The sequence below is a fragment of the Cibotium barometz genome, chromosome 47 (genome assembly GCF_041138505.1).
Source record: "Cibotium barometz isolate CiBa-2024 chromosome 47, ASM4113850v1, whole genome shotgun sequence".
Classification (NCBI taxonomy): domain Eukaryota; kingdom Viridiplantae; phylum Streptophyta; class Polypodiopsida; order Cyatheales; family Cibotiaceae; genus Cibotium; species Cibotium barometz.
In genome coordinates this window covers 27,572,281-27,592,112 of record NC_141092.1, presented here as the reverse complement: position 1 = coordinate 27,592,112, position 19,832 = coordinate 27,572,281, and the positions used below count along the sequence as shown (strand labels likewise).

The following is a 19,832-nucleotide window of genomic DNA, read 5'->3' as shown; positions in this document are numbered from 1 at the left end:
ATGGATCTTAGTGCTAATCTCATTATCTTTATGAAAACTCTAGGCCTAACAAGCTAGAGAAGAAGATTAAGTATTTTTATGATTTTTAATCTAGTTAAAATGATGATTAATTCTTTTAATCTTGTTTATGATTAAGAAAAATCATGTTAACTCATTCTAAGTTGAAAAAGAGTTATGCTAACATTTTTGTAAGTATTTTCATATAGGAATGATAAATGGATATTTTTAAGATTAATCAAGAGGTTTAATTATAATTACGCTTATAATTATATTTATAATTATGTTATGTATGCATAATAAATATTTAGTTTAAAAGAGGAATTCCCACCACATTTCATAATTATAAGTATTTATTTAAAAGTAGAATTTTGAGTATTCTCAGAAATTGCAACAAAGCTATGGTAAAAGTTTTCCATTAAAACGACTTTAATTTTATGCATAATTTTGTTAATACAAAAAGAGGAATTCCCATCATATTCTAGGAATAAACATTTTTATGCTAAAAGAATGACTTTTGTTACATTTATGGAAAATATTTTTATAGTATTTATACATAATTGTTTAAATAGAGAAAAGATGAAATTTTGTTATATTTATTTTACATGCATAAAATTTTAGATGCAAAAAGAAGAATTTTCATGATATTCCATGTGCAAAAATTTTAAATATTAAAAGAGGAATGTTTGATCATATTTCAAAATAGGTATATTCATATACATGGATATTTTTAAAGAGGAATTTTCATCGTTCTTTAACTAGGAAAATGCCTAAAGTAATTTCAGTGTTAAAAGAGAAGGTTTCACCATAATTCTACATAGATAATCTAGGGCATGTTGATGCCGAGTTTCAAATGGAGAAAAGAAAATTTTAGAATATTTCTATGAGAATAATTCAATAAAATGATGTATGCATATTCTATCAGTTAGAAAAAGAAGTATCCTCAATAAAATTCCATTATTCTCGAATAGAATCATTTATAATTTTATTATGTCCAAGAAAGAATGAATATTCATAATTTTGGGATTTTTACCATTTACGATTGGAAATCATAGATACTTTATTAGATAAATAGGAGAAAAATCTTTAGGGAACAAATCTAGGACTAAATCCAAGTAATTCAGGGTTAGACCTCGACTGCATGAGAAAGGTGGGTCAGTGTAAGATCCCTGCCCATCTCTTGAATCAGAAATTAAACAAAGTCTTGTGACCATTCCCATTTCTTCAGTACGAAGAATGAGTAATTGGCTAATCTAGAGAAGTTTCCCTAAGACCGAAATCGTCGAGAATTAAGTTAGACACTCATTGTAATTGATGGGTGGATCATCGAGATACGAGATTTATGATTTTCATTACGAAAGTATGGGTTTTGAGAAAAAGGGTATTATGAAATCTCAACGGGAAATTCTTACTTGCATAGAAACTCTGTTTTTGAAAAATACTAGAGGAAGCATTTGGCTTTTGGTTTAATCTAAGGAGAGTTACATTGCAACAGCTGGCGGGGAGTCATCAAAGGATGTCCCTCGCGCGGCAAAGCCTGCCAAGGTCTTGACCAGCCTTGGTATTGTTAAAATGGAGCGCTTTCGGTACGATGGGCGAGGGCCGACAAAGCGTTCCCTGAGTGAAGTGCTAGGACACCTAAGGAGGATCCTAGAGGGTTCTGACTAGGCGATGCACAGGCTCGGGGCTGCCAGGACACCCATGCGTATGTCAAGGAAGATATTGATGGTTTGGTTGCAAATTATCTAAGTGAACTGGAAATTGGATCTCATTGGTTGACTAACTAGTCTTCAACGGAGAGTCCACATGACATTTTTATTGAACCAATGGACTGGAATTTTGAGGATTATGATGGAAATACTACGGTTTCATTCCATTTTTTCTTTAAAGACAGTTGAATCTATGAAAGGCAATTTCATATTAGGTGTGTAAGTGGTGTGTCTATTTTCTATTTTGTTTGAGTACCAGCTAGGGGGTATGGGAACTCTTTTCCCTGGTACTCAGGATAAAATACAACCAAACTCTTATAAAAAGGGATCCCACCAATTCACTGGTTGGGCGGTTGGCTAACCCATGGGTCGCCAGTTGGGGTTAGGCTGGATCGGTGGATTCCTACAGTAAATTTAGATACGTTCAAGTTATGTTAGTTAGAGTGAGTCCCAGGAAGATTCTTGTTCTATGGGAAAGAATCAATGGGTGTGCCTCACGTAAGGGCAAAAAAGCGAGGATTTCTATGAACCAAGTGCAATTCCCTTCATTGATCTGGCCATGTGCCCTACAGGTTCGGTGAGAATAGAAAGGATAGTTTAAGGCCTTGACCCATTAGATGAAATTTTTGTTAGAAGATTTTCTTGGCGGAATCGACCGTGCTTTCTGGGCAAGGGAAATTTTTCCGATCTGGGTTTCGGGGAAACCATTGGAAATTTTTGCCCAACAATATGCCCATGCTTATGCCATGACATGGGCAACATCAAAAGCAAGATGATACTTTAAAAAAACCCATAAGCATGATATTAGGGTACTTACTAAATATATTGTTTGCTATTTGGAGTCTTGAGGAAGGGCTGAGGCAGGGCTTGAGAGGGAAAGACCAAGAGAGACTGAAAATGACTAAAAACCTACAAAACAAACAAAGCATATTAGCTACTTTTAAAAACCACACCACAACACATATAGTCTTGAGGAAGGGCTGAGGCAGGGCTTGAGAGGGAAAGACCAAGAGAGACTGAAAATGACTAAAAACCTACAAAACAAACAAAGCATATTAGCTACTTTTAAAAACCACACCACAACACATATAATCGAAAGCATTAATCTCAATGAAGAAGAGAGTTTAATCTATGCATGCATTAAGCTCTATCCATAGATTAAGCTCTATGTATAGAGCTTAATATATGCATGCATAGATTAAGCTCTATCCATATATTAAGCTCTATGGATAGATTACGCTATATGGATAGATTAAGCTATATGCATCAATAGAGCTTAATCTATGCATTAATCTCTATGGATAGATTACGCTATATGCATAGATTAAGCTATATGCATCAATAGAGCTTAATCTATGCATTAATCTCTATGTATAGATTAAGATCTATGCATAGACATTAATGCATAGATTAAGCTATATGCATCAATAGAGCTTAATCTATGCATTAATTTCTATGTATAGATTAAGATCTATGCATAGACATTAATGCATAGATTAATCTCTATGCACAGAGACTAATGCATGCATTAAGCTCCTTGAATAGAGCTTAATATATGCATTAAGCTTAAGCTAGATGCATGCTAAAGCCTAAGCTAATCCTAAACCTTGACATCTAAGGGTGAAAAAATCAAAAGGAAGGCAAATAATAAATTAAAAACAAGAGAAAAGGAGAAGGGCTACTTGGAATCTTAGCGAATTAGAAGCTGCAAAACAAAAACAAAACACAGCATGTTAGCCCACACACATGCAAAACAAAATCTGAAGCAAAAAAAGGATGGGGGAAGGGCTTAGATTTAGGGTTTAGGGATAGGGGAGGTGAAGGGAGAAAACTTGTTGAAATTTGGGGGAGAGAATAGAACTTGCAAAACAAACAAAAACCACAGCATGTTAGCACCACACATATACAAAGAAAATATGAAGCAAGAAAGGGATGGGAGGAGGGCTTAGGTTTAGGGTATAGGGATGGGAGAGATGAGAGGAGAGAACCTATAGATTTTTGGGAAGAGAGGTAAACGTACTAAAGTTTTCAAAAATGCTTATAGTGAGGCATAATGGTTCTGTTAAAAATCTCCCAGTGTCAAAATACATGTCGTGATATAGGCGTGGAAATAAGAATCGATATAATGGTCGATAAAAAAATGTTTTCGATGTGTGTTTTGATGATAGTTTTCAACGCATGTTTCAAAGGTTATTTTAACTCAAATTTTTTGTTTTTAGTGTACCGACACCTTTTCATAAAAAATAAGAATATACCAACTAGGCCATGCATAAACTATAAAAGAATCTCCACCTCCCCCTCATTTACACACAAATGCACACGCGTATTCAACATACATGGTGCATGTGAATGCTATGAACCTTTCAAATTTTGTCAATTTAGAGGAGAAAACCCTGTGCCCATGCAGTCACTTGTCGTTGCAAGTAATAAGTCACCTCACATCAAAGAATTTGCAAAAAGGGCCACAAAAATTATCTCCCTGTCAACCATGAGTTGCGAGAGAGATTTTCTAGGGAGGCCTCCTCGTGTGCTAAAGCCAAGTGATTAAAGGAGGGCATGGGAAGTGGATCCATGTTGTTCACCCTTGGAATGAAGTGGCTATCCATCTTCCATCTACTCCCATACTGGACTGACCTTCTAGTCAATCATCTTCTTGATCCTATGCACATTTTTAAGAACATAGCCGATATGCTTTGGAAAACCATCACAGGTGCTAAAGAGAGAAAGAGACAAAGGTATGATCTACAAGAGGTGGATTGCATGCTTCACTTATGGGCACAAAGCAGACCTATTGGAAAGGTGATTCTCCCTAGAGCACCTTGGGGATTAACCAAAGAAGAGAAGAGGTGTGTAAAGAAGTGCATCACTGGGTTTTGTGCTCCCAATGGTTGTATGCATTTCTTGAAGGGAGGATTCACAAAGGATGAAAAGCTTGGTGGCTTGAAGTCTCATGACGCACAAAATATTACAGTTTGTGCTGCATATAGCCATTAAGGATTGCCTCAAAATAGACATAAGCATGATAATATACAAGAGTAGGCAATGGTATGGTGGATATCAAAGAAGGAGATTAGAAGAAATACTTTGGAAGTAGCTTGTCTAAACTCAATTGAAGCAGTTACAATGGCGGAAAAATTCTTTCCAACAAATTTCCTAACCATTGAACTGTACCTACTTGTTCATATGGTTGACGAGGTTGCTATAGGAGGTGTTTTTCATAGAGCCAATGGATGTTTCTCCTTGAGAGATTTATGAAGACACTAAAAGGTTTTGTTCACATCAAAAAGCTTGCCCTGAGGGTAGAGTAGCAATGGGATGGCTTGTTTAAGAATCTCTTATATACATAACAAAATTTCTTAGTATATCAAACCTAGATATTCCATGGTTGTGGACACAAGAAGAGGATGATCGGCTCGTTGGGAAAGAGCCTCAAGAACAAGGCCTTCAAAGAACAATGAATATGTCATTGCAAGAGAAGATTAATAAATTTTGCATCCTCAACTAAATTGCCTATGGAGAAATGGATCGAGAGGTATAAACTAACAAAGAGAGAAAGAGACCGAGATCGTTTGAATTTTAGAAAGAGTCAAACAACTAGAGCATTGCCAAACCTAGATTCACTCGCTCAACTTCTAGATTTTCCTTCTAGTGGATGGCTTCAGCAAACCATACAATAAGCAAAACATAATGCCAAGTTTATATGCGACGAGGAGTAGGAGCTTGCATATGGTTGTTATTACCATCTAAGTGAGTTTTTATATGTAGACAAGAAACCGTGAGATATAGTCTTGTATAAGTCTTTGTTCTTGATACAAATCTTCTTTTTGTAAGATTCGTGTCCCCACCGCGCAACGAATTCAGGGGTGCTAGCAGAAGTAGAAGTAGCATTTCTTGTGCGAGACAGGGTCCCACACTCGGGGCCTCCCCATGGATATCCGGACAAGAGACTAATCCATCCGTTCTTCCAAAACGGAACCCGAAAAAACTTCCCTTGCTCGGAAAGCTCGGGCGATTCCTCCAGGATAAAATTTTCTCTAACAACGTAGTTAAAAGCCTTAACTAATTGAACTGATTTGACCAAACTCGTAAGTCCCATAGTCAAATCAGGGAAAGATTGCACTTGGATCATAGAGACCAACGCTTTTTTCCTCATTGAGAGGCACAGCCGTTGATTCTTTTCCATAGAGCAATTTTTGTCCGAGATTTAATTCATCTAGCATGCCATAAAAGAATTGAGTCTCAATTTAGGGATCCATCAGTCCAGGCTAACCCCATCCAATCCCATGGGTTAGCCAACCGCCCAACCACCACTGTAGTGATGGGATCCAATTAGGAATTTGGTTTTGTGCATCTTCGTATGCATAAATTCAATTTTAATGAGAATAGAACTTTTGATATAAAAATAAATCTTTTAGAATGCACAAGCAAAGGAAATTACTCTTTTAGAATAACCTAATGATAAACTTTAGTTTCACAAAATTTAAGAAAATTTTGTATGACTGACCATTTCTCAAATTTATCATTCAATTTATGACTTGAATTAATCCAATTTGAATTCTAATATCTCTAATCTACTCTATTTTCCAAAAATCAAGAGAGTAAACAATGAAAAGAGTTTAGTCAATCTTTTAATTAAACTTTCTAGGATTGAGAAGGGCTAAATTGTAAAGAAGAGAAGGGGGTGGCCTTTCCATCAAAGCATAGCATTAAATTTTAATTCAACATTTACAAAGCATAAAATTTGAGAAAACCATAGATTTAAAAATTCACAACAATAAGTAAGAATTAAGCTTACATGGAGCTTGTAAGCTTTCCTTTGGCTTGAGGGATTGAGGGTTCTACTCTTGTTTGCAGCAAGAGTGGCCACCAAATTCACTTGGAGAGGATTAGGCCAAAAAAATAATTGAATTATCAAGAAATTATATGTTAAATGGCTCAGGAGGGAGGACAGAAGCAGAGTAATAGTGCATAAACACCATTAAGCTTTTACAAAGGAGGAGGCTTCTATTTATAGGAAAAAGTGAGTCTCTAACCAAGCAAACTGATTCTAGAATTTTCCAGATCAGTTTGGTCACTTTTTTTTACCATTTTTAGGTTAGTTTAGCTTACTTTTTAGATCTAGTTGAGGAGAGATGAAAATATCTCATTATTTGTGAGTTTAAAACTCATCCACACATGTGAAATAGGCACCTCCTTCATGAGGGGAATTACCCACATAGAGGTGTCAAAAATGCATTATCTCCTCTTTTTTAACTAATAAATCTTATCCTTAGTCAACTCTTCATCTTATGTGAGTATTTACTCATTTTTGGGATATTTTCTTTTATTCTTCAATTTATCTCCTCCCTACATTTGGATTAATCTTATTAGTCCATAGGAACCTTAATCCAAAATTTTCAAAAAATCTGGACCCTCAGAATAAGGTTCTTTTTACCTATTTTCAATTAATTTCAATTGCGCATTGGAAAGTTCTTTTTGAATTTTCATTTTAGGAGAATTTAGTTTAATAAGAAAGGATATTTTTCCATCCAAAGATATCTAAAAATTGAGTTATCTCTCTCTAGAATATTTTCTCTCTCTAGGCCAAAACAGGTAGAAACAAGATCTTTTATTATTTTGAAAAGGGGATTGATTACAGGGGAAGAAACAGAACATCTTAAGGGACTGGGGAGCAATCTTACATTCTCTCCCCCACTTGAAAAACGCGAGATGCCCTCATCTCACAGGTGGAGTATGATCTCTTTCATCTTCTTCTTCTTCTTCAATTACTTCCACCGTTATTGCCTTGGAAGTGGACGGCCGATTTGGAAATATCTCTCTTTGCCTTCCCCTCTTCTGAGGCGAAGGTCTTGCAGTACTTTGGATTGAGACTACGGGTTGGTTAGAGGGTCTACCTCTGGAATTTTCTTGATTTTGGCGGAAAGAAACCTGATTACTCTGGAAGGAAGGAGCTGGAGTCTGGAATCTTGATCCTTGATTTTCCTGCCCTGAAAACCTTGATCTAAAAGGTGTTGGGAAATCCATACTGTGATGTCTAAATCCTTGAGAGTTATAGCATTTCACTCCCTTGTTCAAGGGTGGAACTTCTGAAGTTGAATTCCAGGGGATTGAGTTTCAGGGGAAAAGGACATTTCTTCCATTGTGGAACTTCCCATGTCTTGGTCTTTGACCCTGATATCTTTTAGGCGGCAGAAGGTTGGAATCACCTTTTAGAATTAAAAACCTTTTCAAACGTGATGGTGCTGGCTTCGGCGGGACTTTGACATCAAAGGCCTTGGTAAAATCCTTCGCCATCCACACTGCTTCAGCCATGGAAACTAGCTTGGCATTCTTCAGTAGGATATTTAAAGATTCGTTTAGTCCCCGAATGAACCTGGGCAGCTGTTCTTCATCCAGCAATGGCAAAAATTTGAGGAGGAGAGCATGCTTGGTGGTATAATTCAATAGTTCTGCTCCTCTGGGTTAACTCTTGTTTCCAAAAAGCCAGGAGGTTCTGGTGGACAGAACCTCATCCTTAGGTAGTTTTTGAGATCATTCCATGTCTAGGTATTTCGATCTAGACGGTTTGTCTCACAGTGGTTTCTCCATGCCACTCTGGCTGTTTCTACTATCTTCAATTTTGCAAGAGCCATTTTACTCTTCTCATTGTACCCGGTGACATCGAAGTACTCTTCCATTGCTTCGATACACTTTTCCACAGCCTCACCCAAGTTTTCCCCTTCACCCTTGAAAGGTCCAGGCTGCGATCTACGAAGAGTTTTACGAACATCCAAGTCGAGTTGGGTGTTATCATTTCTACCATGACGACCTCGATCCATACTCCTATCAATACAAAAGTTCTTGTTAAGTCTCTTTATTTATGATTCAATTCCAATTTTAGATTCAACTGATTCTGGGGTTCTTTAGATTGGTCAGTTCCTCATAGAATCATGGGATAAAGATATTCATATAGGACTCATTATCTGATAATAATTCTTTTAGAACATCTCATTCATATCTTTAACACAATAATGGTCCATTAGACCAAAATTTCCATCTGAACAGTCCTCCATGAGGATTTCAATTATACAGATTTTTTTTGTCATCCATTTATAACTTGATCCACTAGGTCATGTTAACAATTTTGCAATTTGTCAGCACAATCCACTAATCTCATAGTGATTTGCTGAAGTCATTATCGTCATTCCAGTTATAAACATCATCACAGGGACTCGTCCCATTCATCCTCATTGTGGTTTTGTTTAGCTTATTACATTTCAACCAAAATTCAGAAATCATTATTTTTCAATCAAAATCCAAATCAATTCATCGGTTCTCAACCAGAATTTTAAAATCATATCAACCACATTCGAATTCATCATCTGGATAGCATTTTTGCTAATAATTTCAAGATCTTAGATTTATTTGTATATACTACTAGTAAAGAGCTGCAGTTATACCCTCGGTATATACGGGGTAGTCACGGTCCTTGGAATTGTAAGGTAAATACCATCATGTCTAGGCCTCAAGCAAGTCAGGGATTCCATAAAATTGCGGTACTTCCATCTGAAGACCCAATAACCAATTTATGAATTTCAATCTGAATAATAATTTGTATGAATTTATCACACAATTTCAACCTTTTACTCCTACGTCATCAATTTTTGACATTTTTGGCTTCTCAGTTGATCCACTTTAGCCAATTTTCCTATGATACCAGCTGTAAGATCCCTGTAGGGGTACTAGCAGTGGAAGTAGTACTTCTTGCGCAGGGCAGGGTCCCACACTTGGGCCTTGCCCACGAATATCCGGGCAAGAGACTAATCCATCCGTTCTTCCAAAATCGAACCCAAAAAAACTTCCCTTTCCCGGAAAGCTCGGGCGGTTCCTCCAGGATAAATTTTTCTCTAACATAGTCAAAAGTCTTAACTAAATGAACTGATCTGACCAAACCTGTAAGTCCCATAGTCAAATCAGGGAAAGATTGCACTTGGATCATAGAGACCAATTCTTTTTTCCTCATTGAGAGGCACATCCATTGATTCTTTTCCATAGAACATTTTTTGTTCGAGATTCACTTCATCTAGCGTACCATAACAGAATTGAGTCTCAATTTAGGGATCCAGCAGTCCAGGCTAACCCCATCCCATGGGTCCAACCACTGTAGTGATGGGATCCAACCAAGAATTTGGTTAGGTTTTGTCCCGGGTACCAAGGAAAAGAGTTCCCAGACCCCCTAGCCGGATATTCATGCAAACTTAAAACTAGTCACACCACTTACACACCCAATATGAAATTGCCTTTTTCACAGATTCATCTCTCTTTAAAACAATCATTTAATGAAATCATAGTCACTGATCATAATCCTCCAAAATTTTTTGGTTGAATTCTAATTTCCAATCATTCCTTCCTCAGTGTACCTATGGCATCATTGGCAACTAGAACGCTCACCACCTGTCCACTCAGGGGTCTTTTTAATGGTTCCTAGCTCATAGTACTTGCCAATATTCACATATTAAAATGGAATCTTCGTTGAAGATCAGCAAGATCAATTAACAAATCCATATATAAGAACCATGGACTCATCCGTTGAGGACCAGCAAGGTCAATCAACCAGATCCATGCCCAAATTCAGAAAACAACTCTTACTCCTTGTTTCAATATCTTCCACGACGCACGTGTGGGTATCATCGGTGACCTAGAGCCCGATCACCGTATGGTCAGCACCCTCTATCCTTTGAAGATGACCTAGCGCTTCACTCATCGGCCACACTTCCTTGGTCCCTCATCCACCATGCCGGAAGCTCACCATTTTAATCAAACTAAGGCTGGTCAAGACCTCAACCGACCTTGCTACACGAGACATCCTCCAATGACTCTCCGTCAGCTGTTGCAACTTTATCAGATTAGGTCTCCACCACGACCTCATTCACAAGATGGTCAAAATGCTTCTCTAGCATTCTTGACATAAAACAGTCATTTAAAAACAGTTTAAAAACACAGTTTCTATAACAAACTCTCGTCTTTCCACATTGCTCCACATCAAACCACAATAATCTTTCACATACTCATTCACATCCATTCTTCTCATACACATTCACATCCATTCTTCACGTAAATCAAGAGAGTAAACAATGAAAAGAGTTTAATAAATCTTTTAATTAAACTTTCTAGGATTGAGAAGGGCTGAATTGTAAAGAAGAGAAGGGGGTGGCCTTTCCATCAAAGCATAGCATCAGATTTTAATTCAACATTTACAAAGCATAAAATTTGAGAAAACCATAGATTTAATAAGTAAGAATTAAGCTTACATGGAGCTTGTAAGCTTTCCTTTGGCTTGAGGGATTGAGGGTTCTACTCTTATTTGCAGCAAGAGTGGCCACCAAATTCACTTGGAGAGGATTAGGCCAAAAAATAATTGAATTATCAAGAAATTCAATGTTAAATGGCTTAGGACAGAAGCAGAGTAACAGTGCATAAACACCATTAAGATTTTACAAAGAGGGAGGCTTCTATTTTTAGGAAAAAGTGAGCCTCTAACCAAGCAAACTGATTCTAGAATTTTCCACATTAGTTTGGTCACTTTTTTTGACCATTTTTAGGTCAGTTTAGCTTACTTTTTGGATCTAGTTGAAATAGAAGAGAGGAGAGATGAAAATATCTCATTATTTGTGAGTTTAAAACTCATCCACACATGTGAAATAGGTGCCTCCTTCGTGAGGGGAATTCCCCCATACCGAAGTGTCAAAAATGCATCATTTCCTCTAAATATCTCTTCTTTTTTTACTAATAGACTTGGTTCTTAGTCAACGCTTCATCTTATGTGAGTATTTACTCATTTTTGGGGGATTTTCTTTTATTCTTCAATTTATCTCCTCCTCACATTTGGATTAATCTTATTGGTCCATAGGAACCTTAATCTAAATTTTTTTAAAAATCTGGACCCTTAGAAGGATAAGGTCCTTTTTACCTATCAATTAATTCCAATTGCACATTGGAAAGTTCTTTTTGAATTTTTGTTTTAGGGAAATTTAGTTTAATAAGAAAGGATATTTTTTCATCCAAAGATATCTAAAAACTGAGTTATCTCTCTCTAGAACATTTTCTCTCTCTAGGCCAAAACAGGTAGAAACAAGATCTTTTATTATTTAGAAAAGGGGATTGATTACAGGGGAAGAAACTAGACATCTTGAGGGGCTAGGGAGGAATCTTACACTTTTTCTTGTAGTATTGCAAATTTGGTGCACTTTCACGCGGTCGTCATCACTGAGTGGAGCAAATAGATAAGAAGTGAACAACATTTGATTTTGGTGTTAGAGAAAATTTGATACAAGAAAGTTATTCAAGTGCACGTGACCTAAGTAGTGAAGTTGGCATGCTTGATTATTGTGGAACGATACAAGAAATTATGAAGGTTGGGTTTAAAAATCTTTCTATGTTCATCTCAAGGACCACAAAGAAACCATGCGTAGACATAAAAGTGGATTTTTCAAGTAGACTACACAAAGATATGGACAAACTAAAGAGACACATTTGTGCTACCAGAGCATTCTGAGTAGGTTGTCTTCAAGGTGGACCCGAGGGATCATAGGTGGTTTTTTGTAATCAAAATTGATCCGGGAAGTACAAAAATATTTGAAGATGTGGATTTGGCACCACTGCCAGGGACTACATTTGGGTTACGGTCCCAATTCATTTGCTAGTGCTTTGATTAGCACGGTTGGAGTGAAAACCCACCGGTTTGTTGTTTAATTTTGGGTTTGTTTTGTTTTAATGGTGATTATCCAAAGAAATAGAGGTTGATGGAGCATTGGAGCATTCAAATATTCACCTAGAGTAGAAGAAGAAAGTGAGTGCTCTCACATTGCGCTTAACATTCATGCAAAGCCTTAATTTTCTATTCTCTTTTCTTTTTCCTTCAAGCTTGCATCTTAGTTTAATCAATAAATTAATCTCAATTTGTTAGTCTTAATCATGCATTGTAGGCACCAATAGATGGATAGAGACTACCTCTAGCTCTCTATTGAATCCAAAACACAAAAAAGAGTGGGAAAACACTTGAATCAGCAAGAAATTGAGGAAAAAAGCACACAAAACTACACTCTGCTAGCTACTCTATGAAGCAAATGGCCGTTCTCTTTACAGGCCATGACCATGGCACATCTGCCACGCCCATTCCCTTTCTCAGCTGACCAAATCTAGTAAGAGTTTGGGTTTGAATGTGGCAATTGCATTAAAATTAGAATATCTGCATCAACTTGAGCATAAATTACACTTAATTGGATTCAATCAAGTGGGTGTAACTGAATTGCATTCAATCAAGTGGGTGTAAATGAATTGTCAAAGAATATTGTAGGGGTTGTCAGACCTGCAACATTAAATTCCCATAGAAATCTTAAAAATTTCCAAATTTGACACTGTCATTGCCATTCCAAAAGTGCCACGCCCATTTCAGGGTTGTTGCAAGATCAGGGTATCCAGTTTTATCCAGTTTATGCTGGACTGGGACAATGCTTGGAGAGCAAATTTTGGGGTGCAAGGTACTTAAAATGAGATCAAGCAAATAATAGAAAATATGCTTGCCCTTAAATTAATCCAATATAACTTAAATTAATATAAATTAGTCTAATTAATCAAAATTAATCAAAAATATGATGAAATGATAAACAAATGATCTTTTCATACTTAGAGTGATCCAATTTATTTTTCCATAGATGCACCATTACAAGTACACTAGTCCCTATAGATTTTAGATGATTCACATCAAAAATGTAATTTTACTAATTAGATTATTAATATTTGCAGGCCTTCTGATAGTCTGGAAGAATTTTGAAAAAGAGATCATTAAAAATCCAGCCATTGGATTTGCAATTTTTACTAACCACCATATTCTACTAATGTCTCAGAATCTACCCACTCTTTTGATCTACAAGATTGAGGATTTTAAGTGGTAGCTATTGTGGGTACAAAAAGTGTCGTATATTATAACACTTTAAAGACCTTGAAATATTTAAAGAAAATAGATAAATATCTTAAAATTTTCTTGAAAAATTAAGTTAAGCTCCATATTATGTGAAGATCTAAGGTACAAAGTGGGAATCTCAAATGAGTTTATATGTAAAAGATATTAGCATTTTATGGAATCAGTTCAAATTTGGGACAGGGTGTATACATTGACTTTGTACCTAAGAAAATGAGGACTTTTGAATATCTAATGCTTAATCAAATTATGCAACTATATTTCCAACTTTGAATATGATGTTCCAACAAAAGAACTTGAAACGAAATTCCTTCATTTACTAGGAGAGATTAGCCACTAAAGGTAAACAAATGCCTGTTTTTTTACTGTTTACAAGGTGCCTGAGTGGACAAAACTGGGCACCCTGATCTTGCAACCACCCTTCAAAAGTGATACAACCATTCCCAACGTGCCCTGCCTGTGCCATTTCCTCTTTCGCTTGATTCCGGAAGCGTACACCCGTTCCCTTCTCCTTTTAAGAGTGAATGTCCATTCCATCATCCTATCTTTGGAAGTGAACATCCGTGGCATCTTCACCATACCCAGTCCATTCTTAGCCCCAACAGTGGAACGCTCGTTCCTTTCCATCCCTAGGTAAACACCCGTTCCTTCCTTCGTTTCAAAAGTGCATGCTCGTGTTCTACATAGTAGCTCCACATTTCCATGCACCTACGATCGGTAGATTGGTGTAAAATAACCCTCTTTTCAACAAAGTGAACTCTCCTGAAGCTCCTTTGCTTGTAAGATCGGACGCGTCGGTCGATACCACATGGAGTCAAATGGTACTTGTCTTTGTTGACATCACTAGTGAAAGTGTAGACCACCCCAACACAAGACAAGAAACTCCCAACCTCAAAAAAGGAGAGCCTGAACTTTAGTGCATGAGTAGACCATATATCCAAGAGCAAGCTCCTATCTCTCCAACACAAAGAAGCCTTGCATTGAGGCTCTGCAATTGTATCCTCGGAAACACACAGTAGTTGGAAGAACCGCAACCTAGGGTGAGAGATATGGAACAAGCACAAGAAAGTGGGCCCACTCCGTCTTTAGATTCTAGAGCAGAGGGAGGGCAAAGTGAAAGCCAATAGACCTAGACTGAACCACTACTCTAGACAGCCGTGCCTATTTCAGATGTGGATGATTGCTCTACTCCTCCCCAGAGCCAAAAACATTGAATTCACTTGATAATTCAGTTGTTTTTGACTAATTCCTCTACAAAGAACAGGTGGCCACTCTTGATCCAAACAAGAGTAGAACCCTCAATTCCTCAAGCCAAAGGAAAGCTTACAAAACTCCATGTAAGTTATTAATTCTACTTTTTTTTTAATTGTAATCTATGGTTTTCTAAAAATCTTGCTTTTTAATGTGATTATGGAGTATAAGCCTTGATGAAAAGGTTTCCCCCTTCTCTTCATTAAGAATTTTAGCCTTTCTTTATCCTAAAATGAGTAACAATTAAATTGAGTTAAACTTTTCCTATTGATTACTCTTTAGAAGTGAACAATTGATTAGATTAGAGTGCTTTATTTCATCTTAGGATAAAAGAAAATTTTAGAATGTAAAAATTGAGAAATGGTCAGCCATACAAAGGAGGTTATGGCAAAATTTTCTTAAATTTTGTGGAAATAAGTTTTATCTTTATGTTATTCAAAAAGAATATTTTCCACCACACTTTTATTTTAAAAGTGTTATTCATATTTTATGCATAGAAAGATGCATATTGGAAATTTTTTTATTATAAAAGTGTTATTTCCATTAGATTCAATTTCTATGCATATAGAAAGATGCATATTGGGTATTTTTTGATTATAAAAGTATTATTTTCATTAGATTCAATTTCTATGCATAGAAAGATGCATATTGGATATTTTTATTATTATAAAAGTGTTATTTTTATTATATTCAATTTCTATGCATAGAAAGATGCATATTGGATATTTTTTAATTATAAAAGTGTTATTTTCATTAGATTTAAATTCTATGCATAGAAAGATGCATATTTGAAATCTTTTTATTTTAAAAGTGTTATTCTTATTAAATTTATTTTATGCATAAATAGATGCATAAAGAATTTTTATATCAAAATTAGACTCTCTTTAATTCTATGTTCAATTTTCATGAATATTTGATAAATGAATAAATAAATACTCTGAGAGGGAAAATTCTATCGCTTCATATTCACTCGATTTGTAAAGAGAAAATTCAAGAAATCTATCGAATTCAAAATATTCAGATAAATGATTAATTTATTCCTCATCGGAACTCGTGATTAATATAGAAATCAGTTAAGTGAATATTCAATGAAAGCAATTCACTAAATTAGTAATTGAAATATCACCCCCTTTTCGAGAGAAAGATAATTCAGGAAGAAAAATAGATGTGAGGTAAATCGATGTGAAGAGATGTGTGATGAGTATCAGATAGATGTGAATGAAGGGATGAATAGATGTGATGTGAATAGAGGTGATGAGATGTGAGGTAAATAGATGTGATGAGATGTGTGATGTGAATCAGATATATGTGAATGAAGGGATGGATGGATGTGATGAGAATAGAGGTGATGAGATGTGAGGTGAATAGATGTGTGATGTGAATCAGATAGATATGCATGAATGGATGGATGGATGTGATGTAAATAGGGGTGAAGAGATGTGAGGTAGATAGATGTGATGAGATGTGATCACATGCAGGATGTAACAGTGAAAAGGGGCCTTCCTTTCCATGTCATTTCCCTAACCTCTGGCCATTCAAGGGTTCTAAAGTCGTTCCCCCATCTATCATGAACACGCTTAGTGAAACCTTCTAGATGCTCTACAGTTATTGTATGCGTGACTGGAAGCTCTAAGCTCGAGAGTGCTTAGTGGTTGCATAGAAGGTTTCTACCACATCCCTATACACCTCTTTAATTGGGTCGTCTTGATAGATTTTAACTACTGGAATTTCTTTTACTATGTCCCATGGGTTTTTCTTTGCCCCTTTTTCTTTTCCCGTTCTTTCTCTATCCTCCCAATTCCTATCAAAAAACAATTCTTCAAGTAAAGAAATGGACGTACCAGGTCTACGCGATGTTCCTGGCACATTTGGGTCCGATGGAAGCTCCTTCTTCTGCTTTGCTTGTGCGCTACGTTGAAGTACACCCAAAGCATCCACTTGTTCAGGATTTTTGGTGAGACCTCGTAGCGTACTCCATTTCTACCCATGTACATATCGTCTTGGTAGTTTACCCATGGTGTTGGTTCAAATGTAGAATGAATGTCTACAATTTTAACACAACAAACTGGCTCATTGGATCTTTGTAGCTCTCACCCGCCATGCGCGTTTGTATACAAGAAATGGAGTCTCATGTTGTCAATCAACTCCCCATCTGGGATTTTAACACTGTAAGGCAATCTTGTCCATACAAAGCTTTGAGAAAAAGACCCATCCCAATGCTTTGATGATAAGAAGCATTGTAAGCAAATTCCACAAGATGAAAATGGCTTAACCACTTCTTGGGTTCCCTGCCATAGCATGACCGAAGGATATCTTCAATTACCTAGTTCACTCTTTCAGTCTGGCCATCTCTTTCCGGGGTGATAGGCTGTGCTGAGATCCAAGAAAGTTCCTACTACTTCGAAGAATGTAGTCAAGAATTTCCATGTAAATTTGGGATCTCTGTCACTTACTATCCTCATGGGTAAACCATGCAATATGAAGATCTCCTTTAGGAAAACTCTAGCAACATCCATTGCAGAGTATGTTTCTTTCCCTGGAATCAGATGGGAAACTTTGGTTAGCCTGTCAACTACCACAAAAATGGAGTTGTAACCTGATTGTACTGAAGTGACAAAGTCCATACTGATACATTCCCACTTCATTCGTGGAATGTCAAGAGGCTGCAGTTTTCCTGGCATCTTGACTCTCTCTGCCTTGACTCTTTGACACATTAAGCATTTTCGCACATGATCAAGTACATCCTTTCTGAGTCCTAGCTAGAAGAAGCTTTTCTTCATAGACATATAGGTTTTTATAAACCCTAGATTTCAAGCTATCAGGCTATCATGGGCTTCTCTCAAAATTCTTCCCTTTATTGCCTCATCATTGGGGATACATAGCCAATTATTATAATACATGTATCCTTCATCCAATTTATACCGAAGGACTCGACTCATTTCCTGAGGAGTCTTGCTTTCCTGCATCATAAGGGTAGCAATAGGGGCAAATAATTTGTCCTACATGATCTTCTTATTTGCTTCACTGATCAATGGATTTGACACCACTGTAATTGCAAGCAAGGAGGCTTTTTTGTTGAGCGCATCTGCAACCACATTTTCTTTCCCCGGTCGATACTTAATTTCAAAATCAAATTCCTGCAGGGTCTGCATCCATCTCCTTTGACGCATGTTGAGATCCCTTTGGGTGAAGATCCACTTCATACTTTGATGATTTGTCACATCAAGGTGAACCTTTGTCCCAAAAGATAATGTCTCCACAACTTCAGAGCATACACTACTGAGAGTCTAATTTCTCTCATGTGTTTTGAGTTTTCTGGATTTGTAGGCCACTGCATGACCTTCTTGCATGAGAGCATACACTACTGAGAGTAACTCCAAGTCATGGTGGACAGCATAATTTCTCTCATGTGTTCTGAGTTTTCTGGATTTGTAGGCCACTGCATGACCTTCTTGCATGAGAGCACCACCTAAGGCAAATCCACTGCATGACCTTCTTGCATGAGAGCACCACCTAAGGCAAATCCACTCGCATCAGTAGCCACCTTGAAGGGTTTGGTAAAATCTGGTAACTTAAGGACAGGGTTGGTTTACTAAGGCTGTCTCTAACTTGTCAAAGGCACTCTGACACATTGCAGTCCACTGAAAAAGTGTACTCTTCTTGAGAAGGTTAGTTAAAGGGGATGCTATCTGAGCATACGTAGGTATAAAGATCATATACCATATAGTTTAACCCTAGAAATCCTCTGACTTCCTTTACTATCTTGGGTTGGCCATTCTACTACTGCTTGGATCTTTGCGGGGTGAGGAGAAATCCCATCCTTTGACACTATGAATCCCAAGTATTCCACATGGTCAACAGAGAAAGAACACTTGATCTTCTTTGCAAAGAGTTGGTGTTTCCTTAGGATTTCCAAGACCTTGCGCACATGATCTTTATGATCTGCAGGATTCTTTGAGTATACTAAGATATCATTCAAAGAAGATAAGAACAAAATCATCCAAGTATTCTCTGAGAATATCCTGCATAAGACAATTAAACATCGCCGAGGCATTTGTCAATCCAAACGGCATGACTGTGAACTCATAACGCCCATAGTAAGTATTAAATGTTGTCTTTGGGATGTCCTGCTCTTTGATTCTGATCTGGTAGTACCTGGATTTGAAATCTATCTTTGTGAACATTTGGGTCCCACTTAACCGATCCAGAAGCTCATCAATCCTAGGAAAGGATACTTATTTTTAGTTGTTAATTGACTCAATCCTCTGTAGTCAATACAGAGTCTTATCGTTCCATCTTTCTTCTTTTGAAAGAGAGCGGGCGCACCCCAAGAAGGTGAGACAGTGGGTCTAACGAGTCCCTGCTCTAATAGTTGTCCTAACTGCTAGTTCTATGGCTTCACGGACTGGCATTTTGTATGCAAGCTGAGCCACTGGCTGAGCTCTACTTCACGAGATGGAGGCATCGCTGTCAACTTTTCAGGAAACAAATTTGCATACTCACTTAACCACTCTAGTTCTTTAGCCTTGCATTTTATGTCTATTGGATTCATTTTAACGACATACACAGCTTGCCTCTTTCTGAGCCCTTTTAATAATTCAGAAGCCTTGACTAATTGCAGCACTGAGGATCCGGAAATTCCAATCCCTTGAACTTTATTCCTGCGAAGGTCTAGGAAAGAGATGGTTCCTTTATGACAATAAATGTCAGCCTGATTCTTTTGGAGCCAATCCATTCCAAGGATTCCATCATAGATTCCCAAGGGTAGGACTATGAAGAACTGGCACTCTCTTACGTTCCAATCCCTTGAACTTTATTCCTGCGAAGGTCTAGGAAAGAGATGGTTCCTTTATGACAATAAATGTCAGCCTGATTCTTTTGGAGCCAATCCATTTCAAGGATTCCATCATAGATTC

The 19,832-nt window shown here is 37.1% G+C and overlaps 1 protein-coding gene across 1 annotated transcript in view; it reads left to right on the top strand.

Moving 5' to 3' along the window:
* The first annotated feature begins 4,829 nt into the window (after positions 1-4,829).
* LOC147611553 (uncharacterized) overlaps positions 4,830-19,832 on the top strand; it is a 33,489-nt gene continuing 18,486 nt past the window's right edge. Inside the window, exon 1 of the mRNA XM_086784915.1 lies at positions 4,830-4,901. Coding sequence (XP_086641041.1) covers positions 4,830-4,901 — 72 coding nt within the window. The remainder of the gene's footprint in view (positions 4,902-19,832) is intronic.